General features: G+C 49.4%; 1 protein-coding gene across 5 annotated transcripts in view; it reads left to right on the forward strand.

The window, feature by feature from the left end:
- Window positions 1-22,777, forward strand: part of PRICKLE2 (prickle planar cell polarity protein 2) — a 106,529-nt gene that overhangs the window by 61,557 nt on the left and 22,195 nt on the right. For all 5 annotated transcript variants that reach the window (XM_054838123.1, XM_054838128.1, XM_054838124.1 and 2 more), the window contains one exon: window positions 12,513-12,696. In XM_054838123.1, coding sequence (XP_054694098.1) covers window positions 12,513-12,696 — 184 coding nt within the window. The remainder of the gene's footprint in view (window positions 1-12,512; window positions 12,697-22,777) is intronic.

Consider the following 22,777-nt stretch of genomic DNA (forward strand, 5'->3'; position numbering starts at 1 on the left):
AGGGAAGATTGTTACAGTAGACAAGCGTAATTTCTGCTCTACAGCATTTCTGCTCAACGTTATCTTTTTATAAGCAGGCTTCTTTATTTGCTTTTCCCCAATTCAGTTTTGTCTCATTTTCTTTGTGTTGTAACACGTTCTGAATTAAAGAAGAAAATACATCATCTCGGGACTGTGACACGTTAACCACAGAGAGGTGAGCTGACAGCATGCCTGCAGTGCCGATACAAGCTGGAAGGGGCAAAATGTGCCAGTTTAGGAAGCTGAAGGGTCGGGGAGATTTTTCCTGCAAGTTCTGTTGTGCTATGTAGTTGGATGAGTTGGAGGGGACCCTTCTCAGTGCTCTGACCATCCCCAGAAGAAGTGGAGGTGATGCTGCTCCTTCCTCCCTGAAAGGAAGGTCTGACCCAGCTGGATGCAGTAACAGGGTCAGTGCTCAGCTCCTGGACTTGCAGCTGCAGATTTAATTTAAAAAAAAAAAAAGAGAACTGTAAATGCCCAAATATTTCATCAACAGCCCTGAACATTTTCTTTTGTCTGAGCTAGATGAGGTCTCTGCATGTTCTTGATCCGTCTTGCTTGGCTGGGGTAAGTTGGGGCAACTCTGAGGGGGAGCTGGGCTGGTTTGTCCCAGCTGAAGATCTCGCCCTTGAGACTTTGAGTGTTATTCCATATAATGAAACCTAATTTATGAGCTTTAATAATAATAATTTAAGGCATTTGAGACTGCAGAAAGACTTGCAGCTGTAGTTTCTGCATCCTCCTGTGTTCTGTAAACATAGCTAATATTGCCAAAATCAAGGGCTCCGAAATCCAGAGCCAGACCCCAAAAGTCAGGAGTGTGCTACAAAAGCGCTACATGTTGGACAAATTTTATTTGCTTTCTGTATTTTCCTGATTCCATAGAAACTAGGTTTTTGAATTTCACTCACTTTTTGCAAATGCAAAAGCTAAGAAGTATGCTCTCCTCCAGTGGACTTGAATTTAGAGGTTCATTTGTGACCACCTAATTCCCAAGCAACGGGCTTTAAGAGCAGCAGAAGAGATTTGGCAGCATAGCTCCTTCTCTGCCTTTTCTTTTCTTTTCTGAGGGGAGGGAAACACGGGGGAAGGAGGCTTCAGCATCCCCGTTGGGGTGCTGTATTCCTGGGGCTCGTGGTGCTCACCTGAGACACACATAAAAGGTGCGAATCGGGCATCTCTCGGGGTCGTATGAAAGAAAATGTATTAAAATATGCGGTAACCAAAATGCCACGCTAATAACTTGTATTTCCCAGAATGTTTAGCCCTGCTGGTGCACAAACATGCTGCGTCTAAAAACCAGTGGGGAATCATAGCAAATGACTGCAGAAAATAATTAAGAGGGCATTGAAAGCCAGGAGAGAAATGATACGTTGCTCAGAGCCAGCGGATCATTGCTTTAATAGCCCACGTACCTAAGAAGCGGTGCCTTAAGTTTGACAGCAAGTTGCGATTCGGTCAGCATCAAATAAGATGATAGTTGGGGAAGGATAATTAGTGTCTTCACACCATTCAATTTGGGCTGCTGGTGCAGAGCCAACTCTTTGAAACGCGCACTTGCGAGCCAGCGAGGATTTTTTTTTTTTTTTTCCTCTCCCTTTCCCTGAGCAGCCTACAGGGTTTATTGATTTCTAAGAGCGGGCTGATTTCCATGTAAATAAATGGGAGGGTGGCCGGGCCGCGGCGCGCGGTCCGGATGCGGTGACTTTGGCTTGCTGACATCATTGCTCATTAGCATGCAGGAGAGGAGAGCAATGCAACAGCAGAGCCCCGCGCCGCTCCCGCGCCGGCAATTATTCTCCACGGGCTGCATCTCTCCTCGTTAATGCCTAGCGCTCCGAGAGCAAATTGGACATCCTCTCGCCACCTCGAAGGGTCATTTAGTGAAAGGCAGGTGGGGGGGGAGCTGCTGGCTTCATTTGGATTGGGAGTGGAGGGGGGGCACCCTCTGGAGCTGGATTTCACAGCTAGACAATTTAAGCGAAAGCTTAAGACGCGGGGCAGGAATGGCACGTTTTTCCGCGCCAGGTTTCCTTCAGAGACGCGCCGCGGTCTGTGCGTGCCTCCTCTGAAAGGCTCCGACAAAAGCCCCTGGCTGCGTGTGTCGGGGCGGTGGGCAGAGCGCGGGATGCTTTATGGCACTGCGGTGCTGGGGCTGGTCCTGGAAGCAGCCCGCCAGCCGAAAGTCAACTGGCACAACTAGGACGGCTGAGCAACCCGCTGGATTTTTTCCTCCTGCGCTGCTGTCGTCGGTGGGAACAGGTAAGAAACCGTGTTTTGCCAGCGACTTCAAAGTTGTCGTGGATTTTTAGGAGGGATAGAAAGTAGCGGGGAGGAGGAGGAATAAGCAGCATTCTGTGGATGCACGTAGCTGCCCGCTAACTTTGCTCGATGTGCTGTTGGTGGTGATCTACAGGGGGCTGCACTTTTTTCCCAGCCTTTGCTGTTCTCGTTGTTTATGGATGTAAAAGGTTAATTGTTAAATTGCATTTCTGCAGCTGCAGGAAGTCGGGGAGAAGTGCTGATGCCACTGTAATGGATTTTTCATTTTAAAAATAATCAGGAATTCTCAGCTGGCTCTAAATAGGAATAAGTATTAAAGAATCCCCATCTCTCAGTGTTAATTTTATTGCTCTGGTAAACAAGGCTTCCAGAAGCCTGGGCTGCCTGGGCATTTTCTGAGCAGACTGCGTGCAGGCTGGTGTTGTGGATGAGGACATTACTGTTCAGATGTTTATTCTGGTCGTCTTGCCTTCCTAAGGATAGAGAGTTTTAAAGTAATAATCTTTCTGCATACTTCTTTTTCATGCCAGAATGCCTAACTACAAACCATCTTAGAACTGTAACCTGGGGGTGATATTTTTCAGTGCAATCTTTTCAAGTCAAATTTCCTCTTTCTTTTTTATTTTTTTTCCTTGTTCCTTGAAGGAACATTTTAAGCAGATGTGACACAGACATGACCTGTGACCGTGGAAAGATTTTAATCCAGTTACTCTTTGTTTTGTAGTCATGATTCCTTGGCGGTGCTAAACACTGATTAAATCTTTTCGAGCCGTTGAGGATTAGCGCTGGACAGAATAATGCCAAAATAATTATTCGCACCAGATGCAGTGTCATCCTTTCAGTTTTAGCTTTCTTATCTTGTAACTTATCTGACTTATTTTTATTCCGCTATTATTCCACCTGCTGTGGGAGCACTTACATGTCTCACATCGCTGCGTTGTATTTCTAGGGGTGCCGGCTTGAGCCTGCGATAAAGATTTGTAAAGTAAAACTGTCTGCAGCTAACAAGATTTTATTTTGCTTCGTATTTTAATCTTCTCCCGTCGCATGTTTTCTACCAACCAGATTCAGCTTAACAGAATGCCCCAGCCTTGTGCACTTGCTGTTGGCAGACTTGCTGGGGCTTAGCCGGCACATACACAGATCAGGCTTGGCAGTGATTGCTTTCACAAGCGGGTTGGTATTGCCTGTCTCAGGGGATGCCGTCTAAGCCTCAACTTTTGAAATAATTACAGTTTTCAGTCTAGCTCATCCTGCTTCGGAGCATTTTGCCTATCAGCTAGGTTTTTCCTGTAGGACATACGGCCTGGGAGATGCTCGAATTGCAACATGTTTACTGCTTCCCGTGGTTTCTGCTTGTCATGCTGCAAATGCAAACTGGTGAAGTCCCTTAAAACAGCGCTTACAGCCCGGGGCAGATCGCTGGGAACCCGCTCGGCTTAGCCTGTCTGTCCCAGACGGATGCTGGAGAGATGGGCTGCAAGCCTGGACCAGGGTGGGGAAAAAGATGGGCAGGAAGATAAATACTGCCTGTGAAGAGACCAGGTTTATGCAAACTTGAGAAGACAGTGAGGACCCACATGCTGAACAGAGCCAGGCTTCTTTGTGGAGAGCTGGTTTTGGGTGCAGAGGTGGAGCTTAAATCTTGCTAGAACCCCAGGCTTGGAGGTGATTTTCTTCCTTCAGTTAAGCAGCAGAAAGAACCCCGCTGTGATACAACTCTGTATCTTGTTAGGCTGAAAAGCCACTGAATGGTATAATTAAAAAATCTGACGAGATAACTGGTGGGGTAGCACAGGCGTACGTTGGCTCTCAGGTGGGGAGCACTGCTGAACTCAGCCCAGAGGGAGTTTGGTGAGGGTCCTGCTGCTGCTGCCTGCTCCATCCCCACCAGCCAGGGACCCCACTGGGCTCTCAGGGGCTTGGGGTTGTCCTACCACAGGGGACACCAAACCCCTCTCGGGTGTCCACAGCTCCCAGGTCAGCCCGTCCAATGGCTCTCCCTGCCTTCCAAAATCATGAGATTGGCTTCAGCATTGTTTGCCCACTGGCTTTGGGGTTGTTACCGAGCCTGTGCTTCTCTTCAACTTCAAAACTAGTGGTTTGCATTTCTTCTCCATGACCAGGGTAAAATATGTGGTTGTTACCATTTCTGTATGCCAAGAGTTGGACCTTTAAGGAGGAAAAATCCCAACCCTAACATAAATACGTTGAGATGAGTGGCAAGCCTGTGAGCTGGCAGGCTGCCTCCATCGTCTTGGATGTGACAGAGCAGCCTGTTGGACATCTTTTCTCCTGGTGGCGTGGCTGGGCACAGGCTGGGGCTCATGGTACCTTATTTTTCCTCTTCTCTCTTTCTCTCTCCCTTGCTTGATCTGCAGCTCACACGGGTATAGCACTTTGGCCGCCTCTGTCTAACCTCTAGTACAAAAAAAAAACCCAACTTGCATCTTCTGCAAAATATCTTGAGAGCTCCAAACAGAGAGTTCTTCTGAGATCTGCCAAGTTGTTAATACCCCTTAATTTAAACATCTCATCTTTATGTATCAGAATTTTCATGGTTCATGTCAGGGGTTGCGGCTCACGGGAGCAGCCTGGCAGTGTGGTTCAGGTCAGGAGGGTGTTTAAGCACCCTGGGGCTTTTACCCTGCTCACAGCTGGAGCCCGAGCAGGGACCTGTGTTCACTGCAGAGCGCTGGGGTGCACTGGGGCTCCCCAAAATGACCCATGATGCACCGCAGCTCCTCTGATGTGATTTAGCCACAGATTGGAAAGGTTGGTCATATTTTAATTCATCCTGGGATGTTGCTGAGAGGTCTGGCCACAGTTTTGGGCTGTGGTCCTGGTTCCTTGTTTGCCTGAGAGGGCACCAAGAGAGCCCAGACAGGGGATTTGGGGTTTTGTACATTGTGTTGTGTTTTGTCCTAATTTCTTGGTCTCATCTGGGAGGAGCACAGCCTTTTGCGTTGACAGTCGTCGTCTGCCACGTGGTGCCTAAGACCACAGACAGGAAAATTGGAAGCAGCCCGGAGGCTGCCCCGGGCTGTGCTGCAGGGAAGCAGTGGTGTGGGGACCCACAGGCAGATATTCCACCCGCTTCTTCTCGAGTTGATGGTCCTGATTCACCATGAAGGCAGACCAACTGGAAAATCCGTCTGGACTGCTCTTGCTCATATTTGGCTGCCACTGGCAATACTGAATACTGGGGTAGTTCAGGGGTTTTGGGGTTGGTTTTTTTTCTTTCTCTTTCTTAATTAAGCAAGAATAACTTTTGCAATGGTAAAGAATTTTTACAGAGTCTTAAAAATAAAATTGGTCTCCAGCCTGAGACTGAGCTGGACAACTTCAGCCAGAGAGAAGAATTTTTCCAGGAGTGGAAATGGGGTTTGTAATAAAAGCTTCAACGCTACCCTGGATACCTTCGCAATTGCTGCTGTTGGCACGGCGGAGGTCAGAGGGGATTAAAAATAAAGCAACACTGAAAATCTGACTTGCCTCAAGCAAATCAAGTGGGTAGAGAAGAGAGATGGATGGGGAAGATGGAGAAGAGTCTGACTTGCAACTCTTCCATCCTCTCAGTGTTTCCCCACCTACTGCAGACCTTTCCAGAGATGTGTGGCTATACATGCTGCCCTATGGCCACTGAGAGCTGGGGGTGTTGCATCTATAGGAGTAATTTGGTTGCTGCATTGTTTCTCTCTTTCTCAGTTTCCTGGCATTACTGTGCTACCTGCTCTGCTGCTACCACTTGATGTTGATCTTTTAAGCCAGCTGTTCCTATAGCATCTTGGGTCAAGTGAGCATTGCCCTCCCTTAGCCATCCTTGCGGGCCACCAAGGGCACCTTGTCCTCAGACTTTGAATTGCTGCTATTGTAAATGCCTGTGTCTAATTCACCTCCCTTAGCCTCCTGCACCCCAGTTTGGCAGATAAAAGCTTTCACTAAGCTTCCTTTTCAACCCAGGTAGCAAAAAGTCTTTGCAATTCATTCGCACTGATAGTTTTTTTTCCCAAATGAAGTGACTCTGGAAGACCTGTGAAGTTGCAGAAATGTTTTGTCCAGAGAGATGCTGCTTTGTAGCTGAGGTCCGTGGGACACGGGGCCGTGGGCAGTGGCTTGCTGGGACTACTGGGAGCATTTGGTTCAAAATACAGTGTTAAGAGAAGTTGGAGGAGGAGTCAGAGCTTCAGCTCCAACTGTCTGTTTTGAGTGCAAAACCTTGGGGCTCCTCTGGTGAGGCTGATGTTCAGGGAGTAGATGGGGAAGTCACAGCCCCAGGGCACCTCCTGCTTCTGTCCCTCAGCTTTCCCATCTGTTAAATGGGAGAGCAGTGTCCAGCCACCAGACTCTCCCCAGGGGAGTGAAGGACTGTGTTAACTTTTCAGTTTAGATAAATGTTTGCCTTGCCTGTGGGGTCTGGAGAAACCGGTCTGTGTAGCTGGAGCTCGCTAAGGGTGGGAAGATGCCTCATTAGCTCTCAAATGAGGGGAGGAGATAACAGGCAGGGATGTTAAGGCACCCTTGTTAAGAGGCTCAGGGGTCACATGAGCTGCCCCAAATCCTCAGCCTCTCCCATTTCCGAGAAGTCTTGTGATTTACTGACTGATGACTGAGCCAAAAGCCTCATTGCAATCAGAAGGATGGCACAATGCTGGAAAAAAATCAGGCTGCTGTGTACGTCTTAGGCTGAGTGGGAAGGGAATTGTCCCTTGGCTTTTACACACCCCATCCAAGCTGAGCAGACAATTGCTTTTTGAGGGATTCCTAATCTTGCGTGTTAATGTGTGCACAAATGCATGCAAATCCTTTATTACGGAGCTGTCGTGGTTTAACCCGGCAGACAGCTAAAGTAAGCACACTGCCGTTTGCTCACTCCCACCTCCCCCCCCCCGTCCAGTGGGATGGGGGAAAGAATCGAGGGGGGGAGTAAAACTCATGGGTTGCGATAAAGACAGTTTAATATGACAGAAAAGGAAGATAATAATAATAACAATAACAGAATATGCAAAACGATGCACAGCACAACTGCCCACCACCTGTAGACCACCAATGCCCAGCTGGTTCCCAAGCTGCAGTCTAAACCCCTGGACAGCTTCCCCCAGGTGATATACTGAGCATGACATCATATGGTATGGAATATCCCTTTGGCCAGTTGGGGTCAGCTGTCCTGGCCGTGTCCCCTCCTTTTGTGCCCCCCCAGCCTCCTTGCTGCCAGGGCAGTATCAGAAGCTGAAGAGTCCTTGACAGCGTAAACATTGCCCAGCAACAAACAAAACATCAGTGTGTTATCAACATTAATCTCATCCTAAATCCAAAACACAGCACTATACCCACTACTGGGAAGAAAATTAATCCTATCCCAGCTGAAACCAGGCCAGGAGTGCAGCAAAGGCATCGCGTGGCTCGGTGCGGGCTGTGGCATTCCTGCTCCTCGCATTGTCTGGAGATGGAGCTGCTCCCTGATACAGCCCAGTTATTTCCATCCCAGAAGAAACAAGTGAGAAGCAGAGATAAGCAGCGCTGGGGAGTGATAAGGGCTGTTTGTCGAGTTCCTTCTTTGTCTGAGAGGAATTTTAACATTTCTGCCACAGCTTTAAACTCTGCCTTCAATCTTGCTGCTGCCAGGAAGGGTCGGGTCCTCCCACCACCCTTTCTCAAAATATCCGTGGTGCCCAGCCCGGACAGGCTTTGCTTTGGTGGTGTTTGCTGCGTTAGGTCCTGCGTGCCCACCCAGCCAAGCCGGCAGCCGTGGCTGGAAGAGAAGAGCCCTGCGGCCAGGAGCTTTTCCTGCAGGCAGGGGTCTGCTGCCCTCACAAGCCCAGTGGAGTCCGGTCCTGCCTGCGCTGCCCCAGGCCCCCCCACACGCAGGCTGTTCGCTGGGAGAGGCCAGCTTGCTGGAGCTACGAACCATTTGCAAAGACCCGCTTTGCCTTGGCTTCAGGCTGTCCCTCGTCCCGTCTTCCCTCTGCTTTTTAGCTCTGCTTGTGCTTTTCCAGTTTGGAGCGGTTGCTGGTTTTTCACAGCAGGGAGACCTCAGCTCTCTTCAGAAAGCTGGGGGCACGCTCGCGGCTCTCTCCAGAGCCTCTTGCACAGCGCTAGTGTTTTCAGCGTGGTTTAAATTATTGTTGGTGCCATCGCTATGATGAAAGGGCTGCGGGAGGCTCCAGCAATGGCAGAGGCTGTGCTTTGCTAACCGCAGCGTACAACAAGAGACTGCCTTGTCCCAGAGACCTCGCAGGTCAATTGGGCTCGAGTCAATTGTGTGTAGGTGGACATGGGCTGGAAATGTGCTGCTTCTGCATCTCAAGCGCGAGGGACTCGGTAGCCAGGTTTTGCACTTGGTGTGTTGGGCCCTGCTTGCTTCAGATTCCCTTTGTGTGCCTGTGTTTGTCTGCAGAGAGAAGAGGGCTGCCGTGGGTCCAGTTTGCGCCATCCCCCTGCACCAGAGGACGGGTGGGGATGTAACCAGGGACGGGGGTTAGAGCCTCCTCTGAGCAGAGCGCTGGCCGCCGTGCCAAGAGCACCACATAAAAGCAGCCATTGCAAAATAAAATACATCCATCTTGTCACTTCATCGCATGAAGCACTGGGGCCTTGAGTAGAACAAATTTTTCAATCTGTTTTTGAGCCGTTGCTGCTTTGTACCATGTGAAGTCAATTCAAAGCAGGCTCCTTTCCAGCTAAATCTGACACCAGGAAATGTTCTTTTTCTCCCCATTTGCTTCCCGCCGTCCTGGCCCCGCTGCAGGGCAGCTCCGTGCAGCTCCGTGCCGAGCAGCCCTGCCGGGTGTTCCCCAGCCCGTGCCTCCTGCAGCAGCATGGCTGCTGGCCGGCTCCCTCTCTTCTTTCCTCCCTGTCCACAAGCTACAGCTGCTTAAGAGCTCCTTTATTTACCCTCCGTGCCTGAAGCTGGTTGTGCTGTCAGCTCTCCTTGTTTTGTTGGGAAGCACAACATCGCTGGGTTTCTCTCCTCAGTAGCCTTCAGCTCCTGCAGTCGAGTGATGCTCCAGGAGACCTCTCTTTATCAACAGGGCAGGTACTTCCCTGAGATGATAAGGATGGGATGAGAGCAAGATGGAAATGCTCAGGAATGAAGACGGGATTTCCAGAGAGTGATTGGCAGTAGTTTCTTCTGGCATAAAAAAACCCCACCTGCCCACGCTCTTCTCAAGTTGTGTGGGGCTCCTTGGCTGCGCAGGCAGCAGAAGTCATTGTTGATGAAGTTTTGGTGGTGGTTAGGTGAGGCTTGCGTCCGGCCAGGGCCAAGCTAACGGGTTTCCCTTTGCAGGACGTGCCGCTCCACCTGCACTGCGGCACCCTTTATATGGTAAGGTATGCAGCACGCCGATGTCCTGAGCATCTCCAGGCTCCGCCGCTCTTCCCGCGTTAATGACTAACGAGCCGTTGCTGGCAGGAGCAGCCCGGTGGGCTGGCAGCCGTGGCCCTGCTCCTCTCCAACACCCACCGGCTCTCTGCCGTAGCATCGGCCCCCACGGCGCGTTGTCGTTCCTCCAGCCATTGTGCTCGCAGTCAAGCGCTGGCACGTGCATCGTCTCACTTCGTGCCGCTCTGCTTTGAGTGCGGTGGGGAGATATTGCTTTTTCAATTTCATCTCACATTTGAAATGTACATTTTTATATTAAATTTTTACTACAGGGAATTATTTTTAATTATAGTGAGCTGGAAGATGATAAAATAAAGTTGAGTAAGTGAGACCTATGTGAAGAAGTCATGGAAACCATATCATAGGAGTGCAAAGACACTCCTAGGATACCCAGTATTGTTCCCATGAAACAGCACATCCTAATGTAAAGAAAATAATTGTAATTAAAGCTGTTAATCTTCTGCTTTTAATGAGGGGAAAGGAGGAGAACTGAATATCTCAGGGGCAAGATCTTGAAGTTTGTAGAGTTTGTGCAGGGAGGTGGCAGAAACCCCACGCCTGGGTTTTTAATGGTGCAAAGTTTTTATCGAGCCCGTTGTCCTGGCCTGGGGACATCATCGATGAGCAAACAGGCTACCTGTGTCCTTTTCATCCTTTGCTTTTCTGACCAGGAGAAACCACCCGCTGGCAGTACCCGCTTGGCTGGGACAGAGCAAGAGTGAGGGTGGGTGTAAATCCGCTTCCCGACACCGTCCTCACGCTCCCAGCTGTACGTGGTATCAGCTGCAGGCTGGCCGTCGCTTGGAGTGACCTGTGGGGCGACTGACTGGCCATACATCTCACCTATTAACTCTTCAACACCGTTATTTAAAGTCCTCACGATGGCCTGATTTATCTCATTTATTAAAAGCCAAGACCTCTGACACTCTCCTGCCATCCTCCATCTCCTGGAAGGGATGTGTCTGGAGCGGGGAGGAGGGCGGAAAGGTGCGAGATGGCTTTTTCCCCGTTGCAGCGCTCATGCTCCCGGTGTTGCTGCTATCCGAGCATGGACTGTTGGGTTTGTCTCCCTTTGAAGCTTGTGATGGATATCCTGAAAACTAAAATTTGACTAAGAAGTCCTAAACCCTGTTAGAATAACGATCTCCAATGCTGAGTCCGGGGCTCTGGAGCTATTAATTATTCTTAGCATCTTGTTGCGTATTGAGCTGCTTCTAATCATATCGTGAAATGAGATGGAAACAGCGAAGAAACCAGCGGCTTTGCTGAGGCAGAGTGCCCTTCCACAGTAGCTGATTAATTAAAGTATTCACATGAAATGGCGCCGTGATTATTTTTTAAGGTAACAGCCGGAGGCGATGCCGAGACTCTCCGACTGGACGCAAACCAGACGTCAGGGGTGCGTGGGGGTCGCTGTGTGGTTTAGATCTGATGAAAGGCAGGAAATGGGAAAATCTGGCAAATCTCCCTGGCTTGACTTAAGGGAGCCTCTTGACTTTTGCTAGAGTGCATTTTTTGTGCTGTAATGGCCAAGTGGAAATTTAGACTCCAATCTGAATCTGAGCACTGGTATGCTTAGCTGGCTTGTACGCAATGGTGAAAAAGAAGGAAAGGTGTTTGAGAATTACAGCCCCCGATGTTTAACTGTTGCTGCCCTCTGAATTCCTTTGCTTTACCTTATAGCAGAGAAACCTGCAATGGCAACGGTAACTTTTCCATTGCCTTTTGTGCGGTACCTTATTTTTTCTGAGATGTCTCCCTTCTGCTACCCAAGTGAAACCGTATCTCATTCCTCAGAAGTCAGTGGCGTTTCATTAGTGCAAATTAATTCAGAATCCTGCGTGGTTACTTTAAAATAGATACTATTGACCCATATTGTAAAAGAGCATTGCATTTTCTGAAATAGAAACCAATTTATCAGCAATCCCTTTAACCTCTTTTGATGGGGTTGGGGGATGTTTTCAGCCGGGTCAGCCCTTCACCGTTAGCCCTGCTGAAGGGGAGTGATGTCCTAGCAGCCACGCAGATAAATGCTCAGGTTCAAGTCCATGAAGAGAATCTCCCACAGACCACCAGCTGCGGGAACAGACCCTTAAAAGAAATACTTAGAAGCGATATTTGCAGTGAATTGAGCTAATGGCTGTTAAATTACAACCTTTGGGCTGTTCTTCTGGTGGTTCTTGTGCTTACCCCGTCCGGCTCTTGGGCAGCGTCCGAGCTGGTGTGCCGCTGAGCTGCGGCACGTGCCGTTGAGCCAGGCGGTTAAGATGCCGTTGTAGTGTGACTGTGGTTTTTGTAGCCTCCCTTAATTTAATTTAGCTTTATATGTTCAGACTATAATCAATTTTTATGCTACTTTAATAAGCAAATTTATGCTATCAGCATGCTAAAGGGACTTGTCATTCACAGCTTCCCAGTCAATCCACCATTTTCTGTATTAGCCAAGTGCTCAGCTGTTCTAAATTCGGTAACTGCTCTGCAATTATGGGCTGGCATGCTGATCCGCACCAGGCGGGTGCGTGGCCCTTGCCTGTGCTGGCCCCTGGAAATCCTCCTTGCAGTGCAGTGAAGGGACAAGCAATTGCATATCCCCAAACACTGGGCAGTCTGACTCAGCTTGATTGCCAAACATTGTTACAGTAAATATGGACTTTTATTTCCTCCTTGTCAGAAAGACAAAGCCTGCGTTAGAAAACGCCTGAGCATAAAAAAGGGTTGAGTTTAGTATCCGCAGGCCAGCGACTGGCAGGAATCGCTTTGCTTTCTCATTTAAAGTGCTGCTCACCGGGGCATCTCCTCTTTTTCCTCTCTCCTCACCTTGCAGGAAGATTTGCCTTCACTGTAAGTGCTCCCAGGAAGAGCACATTGTAACAGTTATGCCTCTGGAGATGGAGAAGACCGTCACAAAGCTCATGTTTGACTTCCAGAGGAATTCAACTTCTGACGACGACTCGGGCTGTGCCTTGGAAGAATACGCGTGGGTCCCCCCTGGCCTGAAGCCCGAGCAGGTAATGATGATACCACCCAGTTACCAGAAATAAATTGGTTTAATATGCTCTTTGGAAATAGTTGCCCTGATTTTTCTCCTGGCGGTTGCATGTGGCTCTGTTTCTGGGTGCACTACAGAGATTTGCAGAAACAGGTCTGGTCTGAATGCACTAATGAAACAAAATAGAGATGTGATCCTTGCAGGACTTGTGTTTTTCTGCGTCTGTAGACGTAATTGGTAATTGAGAGGGGGGGAAACAAAATACTTCCAGGATGGGGTTTGTTGTTGTTGTGCAAGGGAACAGATACAGACGTATCTACTACTGTTTCATGGGAAAAAAATGTGGCGGGGCTCCAGTGTGCCTGGGGGACTTGATGCTCATGTTCTGCCCTCCTGGACCACTCTGCTCTGCAGTACCTCTGGGGCAGACAGTCAGAGCTGGTAGATAACTCTCAAAATGGGCCAGAGTCTTTGGGGACGGATTTTTCAACCGTGATGTTTGTGGTTTTCTGGAAAGAATAGCTCAAATGAAGTTCAGGTCTCTCGGTACAGGAATTGAACGGGATGGATTAGACCTCAGCATGCTGTCTGTGTGGAGCGCACATTGATTTCTGCTTCTTGCAGTTTACATGATTTGTTTGGTTTTTATGCTGATCTTTTTTACATGTTCAACTCAGAACTTAATTTGCAGAGGAGATTGCAAAATGAGCTTTTGCCTTGATAATTGCTATGGCAATCATTTTAAACCGTGTGAGGAGGCTGGGAGAGGGTGGAAAGCTTTCATTCTTACTGTTGTAGCTGCTGTCCTTAAATATTATGTTTTCCTGAGCTTTTATTCGGAAGGGCTTAGGCATTTCCTGAAATATTTTGGCACCACCCGTGGGCTGTAAATATTATCTGTCTGATTAGAGAAAATCCAGTTGTTTGTTTTTTTTTTTTTTTCCCCTTCTTCTTGTCGTTACAAGCCTGGCTCGATGCTTGCTTGAAACTCCGCGGCACCACGTATTTCATTTGGTGCCATCCAACCGTGCAAATCAGGCAGCAGCCTTGTTTTCTGTCACCTTCCTTATGTCAGAGGCTCCCTTTGTGCCTCCCAGGAGGTCCAAGGCATGGTGTATGGAGAGCTGCAGATGGTCCTGAAGTAGCTGTGCCGGTCCTGCATGCTGCGTGGACGGGAATCCGTTGGGTTTCGGGAGTCCCGTTGGAGGACCATACCCAAGCTGGAGACACCTGGTCTCAGCACCGCCTTCTGTCCAGGCGTGTCGATGGCTTCTGGAGTCCAAGCTGGCCCATGTCCCTGTAGCTTTGGGTGGAAATACAGATATTTAGTGACAGGTGGTACCTGACTGGGTAGACATGGTCTCTGATGAGTACAGCATGGCATGGACAGCAGTTGAAACCCACTTCCGGCACGGTGGTGACATACTTCAGAAGACCTGGATGCTTCTTTGATCCTTCAGGTGCTTTTTAAGAAATAACATGCCGTCAGGGAGTTTGGAATGCTGAGGAGAAAATAAAAGACCATTAGCTCTAGCAGTAGGTGCTGACGTCTCATGTGTTACCCAGGTTGATGTATTTTTAGGTTCTTCCAGCATCTGTTTCTTGCAGAGGTCACGGTGCTCCTCGATACAAACACCCGCTTTCTAATTGCACTCGTCTGCCTGCGTTGCTGGGTCTTTTAGCAGATTTGCCACTTCAGACCTGTCTCTAATCACCATGGAGATGAAGAGCAGCCGTAAGCAGAGCCTAAGACAGGCACTGAAATCCTTCCAGCATAGCTCATCCGCCAGCCCTCTCGGGACCTTTCACGCATCAGATGAGCCACTAAGGAGACAAAAGCAAGGTGTGACTTCTCCTGGCTGTGAAAGAGCCACAATGCAGGGCTGGGGGTTGTCCCCGGGTGTAGAGCAGCACCCTGAATTTCTCTGGGAGTTACTGCATGTCTGGGGTGTCAGGGTGCACCGGGGTGCAGGAGGGTGCCCTTTGCCTCCCACGGGGGTAGGAGATATCTCTGCAGCAACTTGCTGGAACCGTGCAGGGCTGCAGACAGACGTGTGGCTTTCTGGTCGATGAGTCAGGTGTGCGTACGTGATGTGGAGCCTCTGGAAGGCTGATGTCTGCCGTGGAGCAGCTGGTGGGCTGCGCTCCGACTGAGGACACTGCCGTCAGGCTGGGCTGAAAATACAGGTTTGGAGGCAGTGAATTTTTCTGTGCCTTCTGCTGTTTCACTGTCGTATTCTTTGACATGAAACAGATGAAATGAAACAACTTTTTCTGCAATATTCTACTTTATTAAAATCTCGATGCGACGTATGAGCTGGGGAGGTAAGTGGTCCCCTGAAAGACTAATGCAGTTTTCTTATTATACTTGGACAACAGCCTTCCTGCCTCACTATTCTTGGGAGACAGCGTTCACGTCTCACTCAACGCAGCAATTTACAGGATTTCGGGGCGGGGGGCGGGGAAGTTGGCGAACAAACACAACATTGGTTTTTGGCAGTTTCCATAGGTCATTTCAGAATTTGGAGAGTCACTTCAATCCATAGCTTAAAATATTATGTATAATCTACAAGGGAATCAACCCAAACCGACAAGGTCTCACTGGATACTTGGACGCTAATTCAGACATCAGCTGGTCTGTGGTACATGTCAACTATGTGAAAATCATGTTGGTTGCTTCATGCCCACTACTTGAAGAGAAAAAAACATTGATCCAGTGTTTACAGATAGTGATCCAGACATTGCATTGAAGAGTTATCTTATAAAAGTTAGCTTACATTATGGCTCATCAGTGTGCAGGACTACAAAGTACTTTACACCACAGCCATAATTATATATTTCTAAATATGTTTATAACAAAGGAATGAAGATAGTGATATTAAAAAAAATGTTATACCACTGCATAAGGTATGGTAAAAGCTCACCTGGAAAACTGGCTAAAATTTATGACATCTCTGCTCAAGAAAGAGGGGTATAAATTGGAAGGAGACTGGAAGTGTTATTTCATTGAGGAGCCTAGAAGAGCTTGGTTTGTTCAGCCTAGGAAATCAAAGGGTTATGATCACTCCCTGTGCATTAGAGGAGGAAGAGCAGTTATTCAAGTTCCAACTTTGGCACAAGAACATAGATATAAGCTGGCTCCGAATGCATTCAGGCAGGAAATTGGAAGAGGTTTCAAACCATCAGAGGTGTAAGGCTCAGCGGCAACCTGCCAACAGGGAGAGCGATGGGTAAAACCCCACAACTGAGCTCCATAAATTACAACATGATTAGAAAATGTGGTTTCTTGTAATAGCAGTCAGCTACACAGGATGGCCAAGAGGCTCCTGTGGGCTCTAATCCCGCTTGGATTGGACCTCAATGAGAAGTTGTCTTATGGCAGAAGAGGGACTTCTCTTCTGGAAGATACAGATGGGAATGGGAGAGGCGGCTGTATGGAGGCAAGGCAGAAGCTCGGGCTGTGGGCTTTGAGAAATACTCTTTATCCAGCCTGCCATCCAAAGGTCGGATAAAGAGCTAAGTGTGAAAGTCTTGAAATGGGCAAACACCAACAGAAACGTGTCCTCAGCAAAGCAAAATCCCAGACCGAGCCTGGCGGCGAAGACGCAGGAAGGCGATTTTGGGAGCCAGTTTGTCTGCTGGGGCTGGCAGTCCGACAGCCGATCCTCCTTGCACTGACATAAGTTTGAGGGCAGATGCTTATAAATAAGTACTTTTATGATGTGTTTTTCACATTTTTAGGCAAGGCATGTGTAAATACATGTGAATGTGCAGCTTTGAATTCCTCAGGCCTGTGGTTTGGAGAAATCCAAAGGGGTTATAACATGCCAGCTTGAATTTCTGAATACAAGGGATTTTTGAGGATTTCTGTCTTTATTGTGTCTCAATAATAGGAGCAGCTGGTTATGGGCACAGATTTCCAATTAAACAAAAGATGGGACTCTATTTCAGATGCGGTGTGGCTTTCTGCATGGCTCCAGCATGCCAACATTCAAGACCCTTGTATGTGCCATAAGAACTTAATTCCCTCTTGCTGTCAGCACAGTTGCTCTGATTGAGTCCCTTAAAAAGTTATGAAAATCTCATCTGAGCTAAAATTAGTAGCATGAAGGTTCAGGGGACCATTTTCCTCTAAGGCAGCCATTAGAGCTTGGACCTCAAGAGCTTTGCAGTGTGGTGTGAAACTCGTAGCTGTCACGGGGAAGTTATTCAGGGGCTAATGTATGCTTTGATTCCTGTTCTGGATCTTTTGCAAGACCTATAGCAAGGGCCTGAGTTATAAAACCTCCAAGCTTCATCAGTTGCTCTTCAGGTCACAAAGTGAGGAAAGGAGAGCAGAGATGAACCTCCAGTGAACATGCATTTACACCTTACCTAAAGATACCCACTTTCACCACCTCGGTGTGGTAGAAAGTACATTATCTGGGGCAGTCGCCCCTGGGGGGTGTGTGCCTCCCTTCTGCCTTTGTGTCACGATCGAGCGCTTTTTATCTTCTCATCCTTTCTTGAGCAGTGTAAGTTCAGCAAAACGTTTCACTCCTCAGGAGACCGAAGTCTTGCATGCGACAAGGAGGGAACAAGACAGGCCCAAGCAACCCTGTGCCCCAAGGCTGCATAGTAAAGGGGAGCAGATAAGCTAATTTTTGGCCAGGTAGAAGAAGGACAAGAGTCCCATGAAGAGCTCTACCTTCCTTGGTAGATCCTAATCCTGAGGGCAGAGCACGCCGGATAGAAGCTGAGGGCGCTGAAGAGGAGCTCTAACTCGTGTATGCCGGTGCCAGAAGCTGCAGCCACCTCTAGCTCTACCCCCTTGGACACATGCATGCTGTAGTATTTTATCCAAAAGCTGCATTTCAGCACATTTTTAAAAGCTCTCCAATTTCACTTTGAGGTAGCGGTAAGTCCATCACCTCCCCAGTGAACCCTTTCAGTATCTAAATAGCCTGGCAGTTAGCGGCTCTTATTTCAGGGCTGGAGCTGTCTAAATCCAGCCTCCAGGCATCGGACCATGCGGAACGCTTGCCAGCCAGATGGAGCAGCAATCCCCCACACAAATCGCTTTTCCCGTGTGCGATGCCTGTGCTGCGTGACTAGGGGGCAGCTGGGGTGGCTTAGGAGGTCCTGGAGCTATTCCTTCTGCCCTGCAGCGGAGCGGATGGAGGAGGTGTGAGTGCATCCCGTGCTGCAGAAAAAAACCCGTGGCAAAATCATGCGTCTGGGCTTTTGCTCCTTTTCTGTGTCCTTTGGTGTTTGCGCGATCATCGTGAGCTGATGGAAGCTGTTAAAATTATTTAATCCTTGAACAGTCTTGTTACCAGGGAGGGAATCAGCTGCTTTTGGTGGGCCACAGAAACAAAATCACTGACCCGATGGGGTTTGCTTGGTTCTTAAATTTGAAGTAGCTGTGTAGTGGGCAGCAGAGGTAAGAGGCAGGGGAAGAGCATGGAGTGGAAAGTAAACAGAGAAATCCCAGACTACACAATATAAACTTGTTCTGGAGCTTTATTTCAGCATACAATTACAGCTTTTCCTCGGTGCAGCATTATTCTAGTATGCTACCCCATGCCTTATAAATACATTTTAAGTGGCAGACCCAGGGGAATTATCAGCTGTGATCAATGCAGCAGATGATCGTTATAATTGCTGGTGCTCCAGGGGACTCGGAGCGGTGTGAGTGGCTCTGCCGGTCAGTACCTCGCAGCACAAAGACCACTCTCAGATGCTTTTGAAAGCACCGTTTCAGGCTCCTTTTAATCCAGATTGAATTTCTGCTTAAAAAAGAAATATCATGGCATGCGCTTTCACAAGGCTAAAACTTGTGGATGTGCCGCCCTCATTCAAATGTTCTTCTTTGATGCCAGCAGGAAGCAATGTTTCCGCGGGATCTCTTACAGACCAAGAGCTGCTGCAAAGGCTTGGCAGGAATGGATGTCGTTCTCAACTGGTGAGCAGCAACACTCAAACGACTCGGCTGCCGTTAGCCGTGGGAGAGAAGCGCGTGGAGAGCCGCAGAGCATGCCAGAACAAATAGCACTTAGGAAAATTATTTTTCCTTTGTTCCCTGCCTTTGTCCCTGCGACTCGGGAGCGGGTTTCCGAGAGCAAACCCAGCGTTGCGGGGCGCCGGACTGCCCGGCGCCGGGGATTGCGTCCGCCTCCCACCGCCGCGTGTCGGCACGCAGCATGTTGGCGGATCTGGGGGTGATAACGGTCTTCTCCCACCCGGGACTGCGGGGTCTCAGGGGGGACCCTGGCTCCCTCCCGGGGTGCGTGCCTGGCTACATCCCCGCGCTCGGCAGACCCGGCCGGCACTTCCCACTCTCCTCTCTGTTTCGAAGCATCTGGCCTCGCTGCGAGGATTGTTTTGCTTCAAGAAATAAGTAAGTGCTTTGTATCCTAATGGCCACGGAAAAGGAGGACGTGCCAGACTTGGGCCAAAGCACACTGAACGTTTTCCAGTTTCACACGTGCTGTCATCTGTGGAGCTTGTGTGTGAGCCTACGTGTACAAGCACTTGCAATGTTTTGCAGACACGTTGAGAGGGTTATTTGCGTGTGGCTTGCCTGGGTGTTTTTTCCCTTTTACTTTTCCACGGGAGGCCAGTAGGAATGAGAGAAATACCGAAGATACCAGGTTAGCTTCTCTGTTGATTTTAAGTGCTTGGTGTAAAAGATCATTTAATACTTGACGTGCGGTTAAAAGCCAGCGCTGGGGAGGAGCGGGCGAGCTGCCGGAGCAGCCCCGCTTGCCCGGGCCAGCACAGGCTTGTCGGAGCCGCTGGCCGCCTTCCTCCCGCTGCAGCCAAAGCTCGTGGGAGCTCCCACACGCACACAGCGAGCTGGGGGACAGTGCCACGAGCAACTGTCCACACACATGCACCGGCAGCCGCTGCTCCGCACGTCATTGCCCAGGCAGCTCCCCACGCTGACATGGTACATCCCAGGATGGCACGGGGCAGGCTGCCGGGGCTGTGGGACCCCTGGCATGGTCCTGGGGGAAACGATGCTCTCCTGGGCACGGAGGGATGCTGAAGAATGTCGGCATGCCTGGATTTTGAACAGACTCCGCTGCATGTGATGATTTACTGTGCTGTGCCTAAGCAGTGGCTGAGCCACCAAGGTCCCCTTTTTGGGGACATCTGTGTTCAGGCATTCTGCCAGCGTGTACTGCCTTCACACGGCTCTTGGCAAAAGCTTTGCAGCTGGTCTTGCAGTTTGTTTGGTTTCATGAAAGCCAGGCGGGATTGGCCATCTGGATGTGCCGGAGCTGTTATGGCTGAGCAAGTCGGCACCCATCGGCTGAGCTGCGCCAGGACACCGCGTGCTCCTTTGTAGTCCATCCCAGCGGTACAGTCATCCCAAACAGCCCGGTTTGGTGGGTGCTTTCGGTAGGGGTGGTGTACTTGGGGCGAGTACAACCGAATGCTGCTTCCCAACAGCAATTCATGGCATAAGAAACATGGTCTTTCCCCACCACTTCCTTTAATTCATTGATCAAAGAGATCCTTCATCAATGGCTTAAATTCACGGTTTGTTTGCAAACTTTTCCTTCTAGGAGAAGGTGTAAGGCTTTTGCCATGTGTTGTCTTTGGTCACCCCTGGGACCTCCAGGAGAAGCTGCAGTCCTGCCTTTATTGAGCAGGGACGGGGAGGTTTGTAAACTGTCACAGTTAAACTGGAAACACACCCCAAACCTAGGAAGACTGCAGAACACAAAGGCATTTGTAAACTAATATAATTACTTTACTCAGTGCCTTTGAATAAAGTTGGCTCCACTTTAAAGGCTTTTTCCTACCCTTGTTTTACATTACGTTCTTTCCTTTCTCCTGGTTTCTTTCTTTTTTAATTTCTATCTTCTTCCCTGTGCTCTCCCCTTTTAGCTCCGAGCAGCTGATAATTTCCAAAATGTGTATCCGTTTTCGTTAGCAAAACTTGGCATTTGGACATTTTCCTTTTGAAGGTGAGAATAACACCCTGGGAAGATGGATATCTGCCGCGCCGGGTTCTTGCGGCACGGAGCCCATCCGAGCACCTGGAAGACCTCCCCGGGGCAGGACAGGGCTTGCCCAGCCGGCGTGCCGCAGCACCCGCAGCCAGCCTGGCTTCCAGCACACTGGCCAGCCCGTCCACATGGCCCCTGACATTGTCTGAAGCCTTTTTTTTAACCCAGCCTGATGTTTTCCATATTCCTCTGGGGTTTCTCCCATCCAGATGTGAGCAGAGGTCAGAGCGAAGAGGGACAAGTGGGGAAACTGAGGACGAAACCTAGCCTGGCCCCGTATGTGGCTCGTGCGTGTAATGATGCTTGTTAGGATAACAATGGGCAGAGCAGATCTGTTGCAAGGGGAAATAGCAGGATGCGGAGCTGCTGTGTTGTACAGCAGAAGTATTTAATAATAAAACAGTTAAAGATAGCACCGGATGTAAAAGGGATATGTTATCCACCCTGGGTCGTTGCCCCACACTGTTTTCCTTATCTGGATGCAGCTCATGTTGCAGAGCCCATAAGGTCAGTGAGGAGCTGTCTGCTGGTGCTTGGGGGGTCTGGATCAGGCCCTTCGGCCGCAGTGGCCCTGCAAGGCTCACTAGCTACGAAGGATTGTGCGTGCTCCAAAGCGGAGCTGGACGGCGGAGGAGTTATTTTCACTGAAAACAGTGACCTTTTGTACAAAAGCAAAGTGCAGACTGAGCAGTTTTAGTTTTCCAGTGAGTTAATATTTTCTGCAGGCCTTTGCCCTGAAAAGCCAAATTTATCTGGAAATCCCCCTCCCCTCCTTTATTTTTCCTTATGGAGCATCCCAACTGAGCTGTGCCAGCCCAGCCACCGGCCACTTGCTCGTGGGGTGGGAAATGCCGTCGGCAGGCGGCTGAGCACAGGGGTGGGGGCCGCTGGCAGCCTGTGACCCCTTCCTTTCGGCTCTCCTGTTTGGGAAGCTGGCCGCATCCCAGAGGGAATCAGTGATGGATGGGACAGTATATTTGCACAAGCCTGGATTAACATGAGCCTTGGCAAGAGGCATCCTTCTGCTCTTCGCCTGCACTCTGGCTGGACCTCTTGGGATAGGAGCGATGCCCAGGTGGAAGGATCTGTGCATCCCCTGGTTCAGGTTTGTCCCCAGGAGGGATGGGGGATGGGATGGGTGTCCCCAGGGAGGAAGCCATCGACAGGCATAAGGAATGGGTCTTCTCCCCACAAGATGTCCCATGGGCACTGGGCAAGGACTGGCAGCTGCCTCCGCTCCATCCCCTCCATGAGCACCCCTGCAGAAGGTCTGGCTGATGCAGATCCAAAGCAAACCCTTTCGGGTTATTTCAGGCAACAGAACACAGGTTGGAGCCTGTTATATTTATTTTGTTTTGCTTTTCAAACCAAATTGCCCATCCCTGCTGAGCTATGTTGCTGGTGTGATGGGAGATGGTTCCTGCGGACCTGCCGAGACTAAATGGAAAACTTCCCAGCGGAAGCAGGAGCAGAGCTGGGCACGTATGTCCCGCTGCGTCAGGCTCCGGGAAGGCAGCACCCAGGCTGCCGAAGGAAAAACTCACATCCCTGCCTTTCACCCAGGGTGAACATCTTGCACTCATTGCTTTAGGGACCGGAGCAGCCTGATGGAATTTGGTGACCAAAAAAGAAAAAAGCCATTTCTAGTCTCTGCCAACTTCAAGGACTCAGTGGGCAAAAAACCCCTTCATTGCAACAAAAAAAAAAAATCCCCAAAAGGACCAACCTGAGCGTAACGGAAAACGAGCAGCCCATCCGCACGTGGGGAATTTGGCTGAGAGAAGTCAGCAGGCATCTGTACCAGTCGGGAAGGTGCAGCATGGCAGCGCGGTAGCCCGCCAGCCCGGTAAGAGGTATGGCAGCCAGGGCATCGCAGGGAGATTTTCAGCTGCAAGCTCTGCTACGGACTAGCTGCCTGAACTCAGGGAGCTCATTTAACATCACTATGCTGCAAATAGTCCTTTCCAGTGCATATATTTACTACTTCGTGTAATATGTCATAAGAATTTAAGCGGTTTTAATGTGCTTTGATGTCCCTGGATGAAGGATGCTCTATAAATGCAAAGTAAGTATTCTAATGTACGTAGTTTGTTTTCTTTT

This window comes from Grus americana, chromosome 11 (assembly GCF_028858705.1).
Source record: "Grus americana isolate bGruAme1 chromosome 11, bGruAme1.mat, whole genome shotgun sequence".
In the NCBI taxonomy this organism is placed as follows: domain Eukaryota; kingdom Metazoa; phylum Chordata; class Aves; order Gruiformes; family Gruidae; genus Grus; species Grus americana.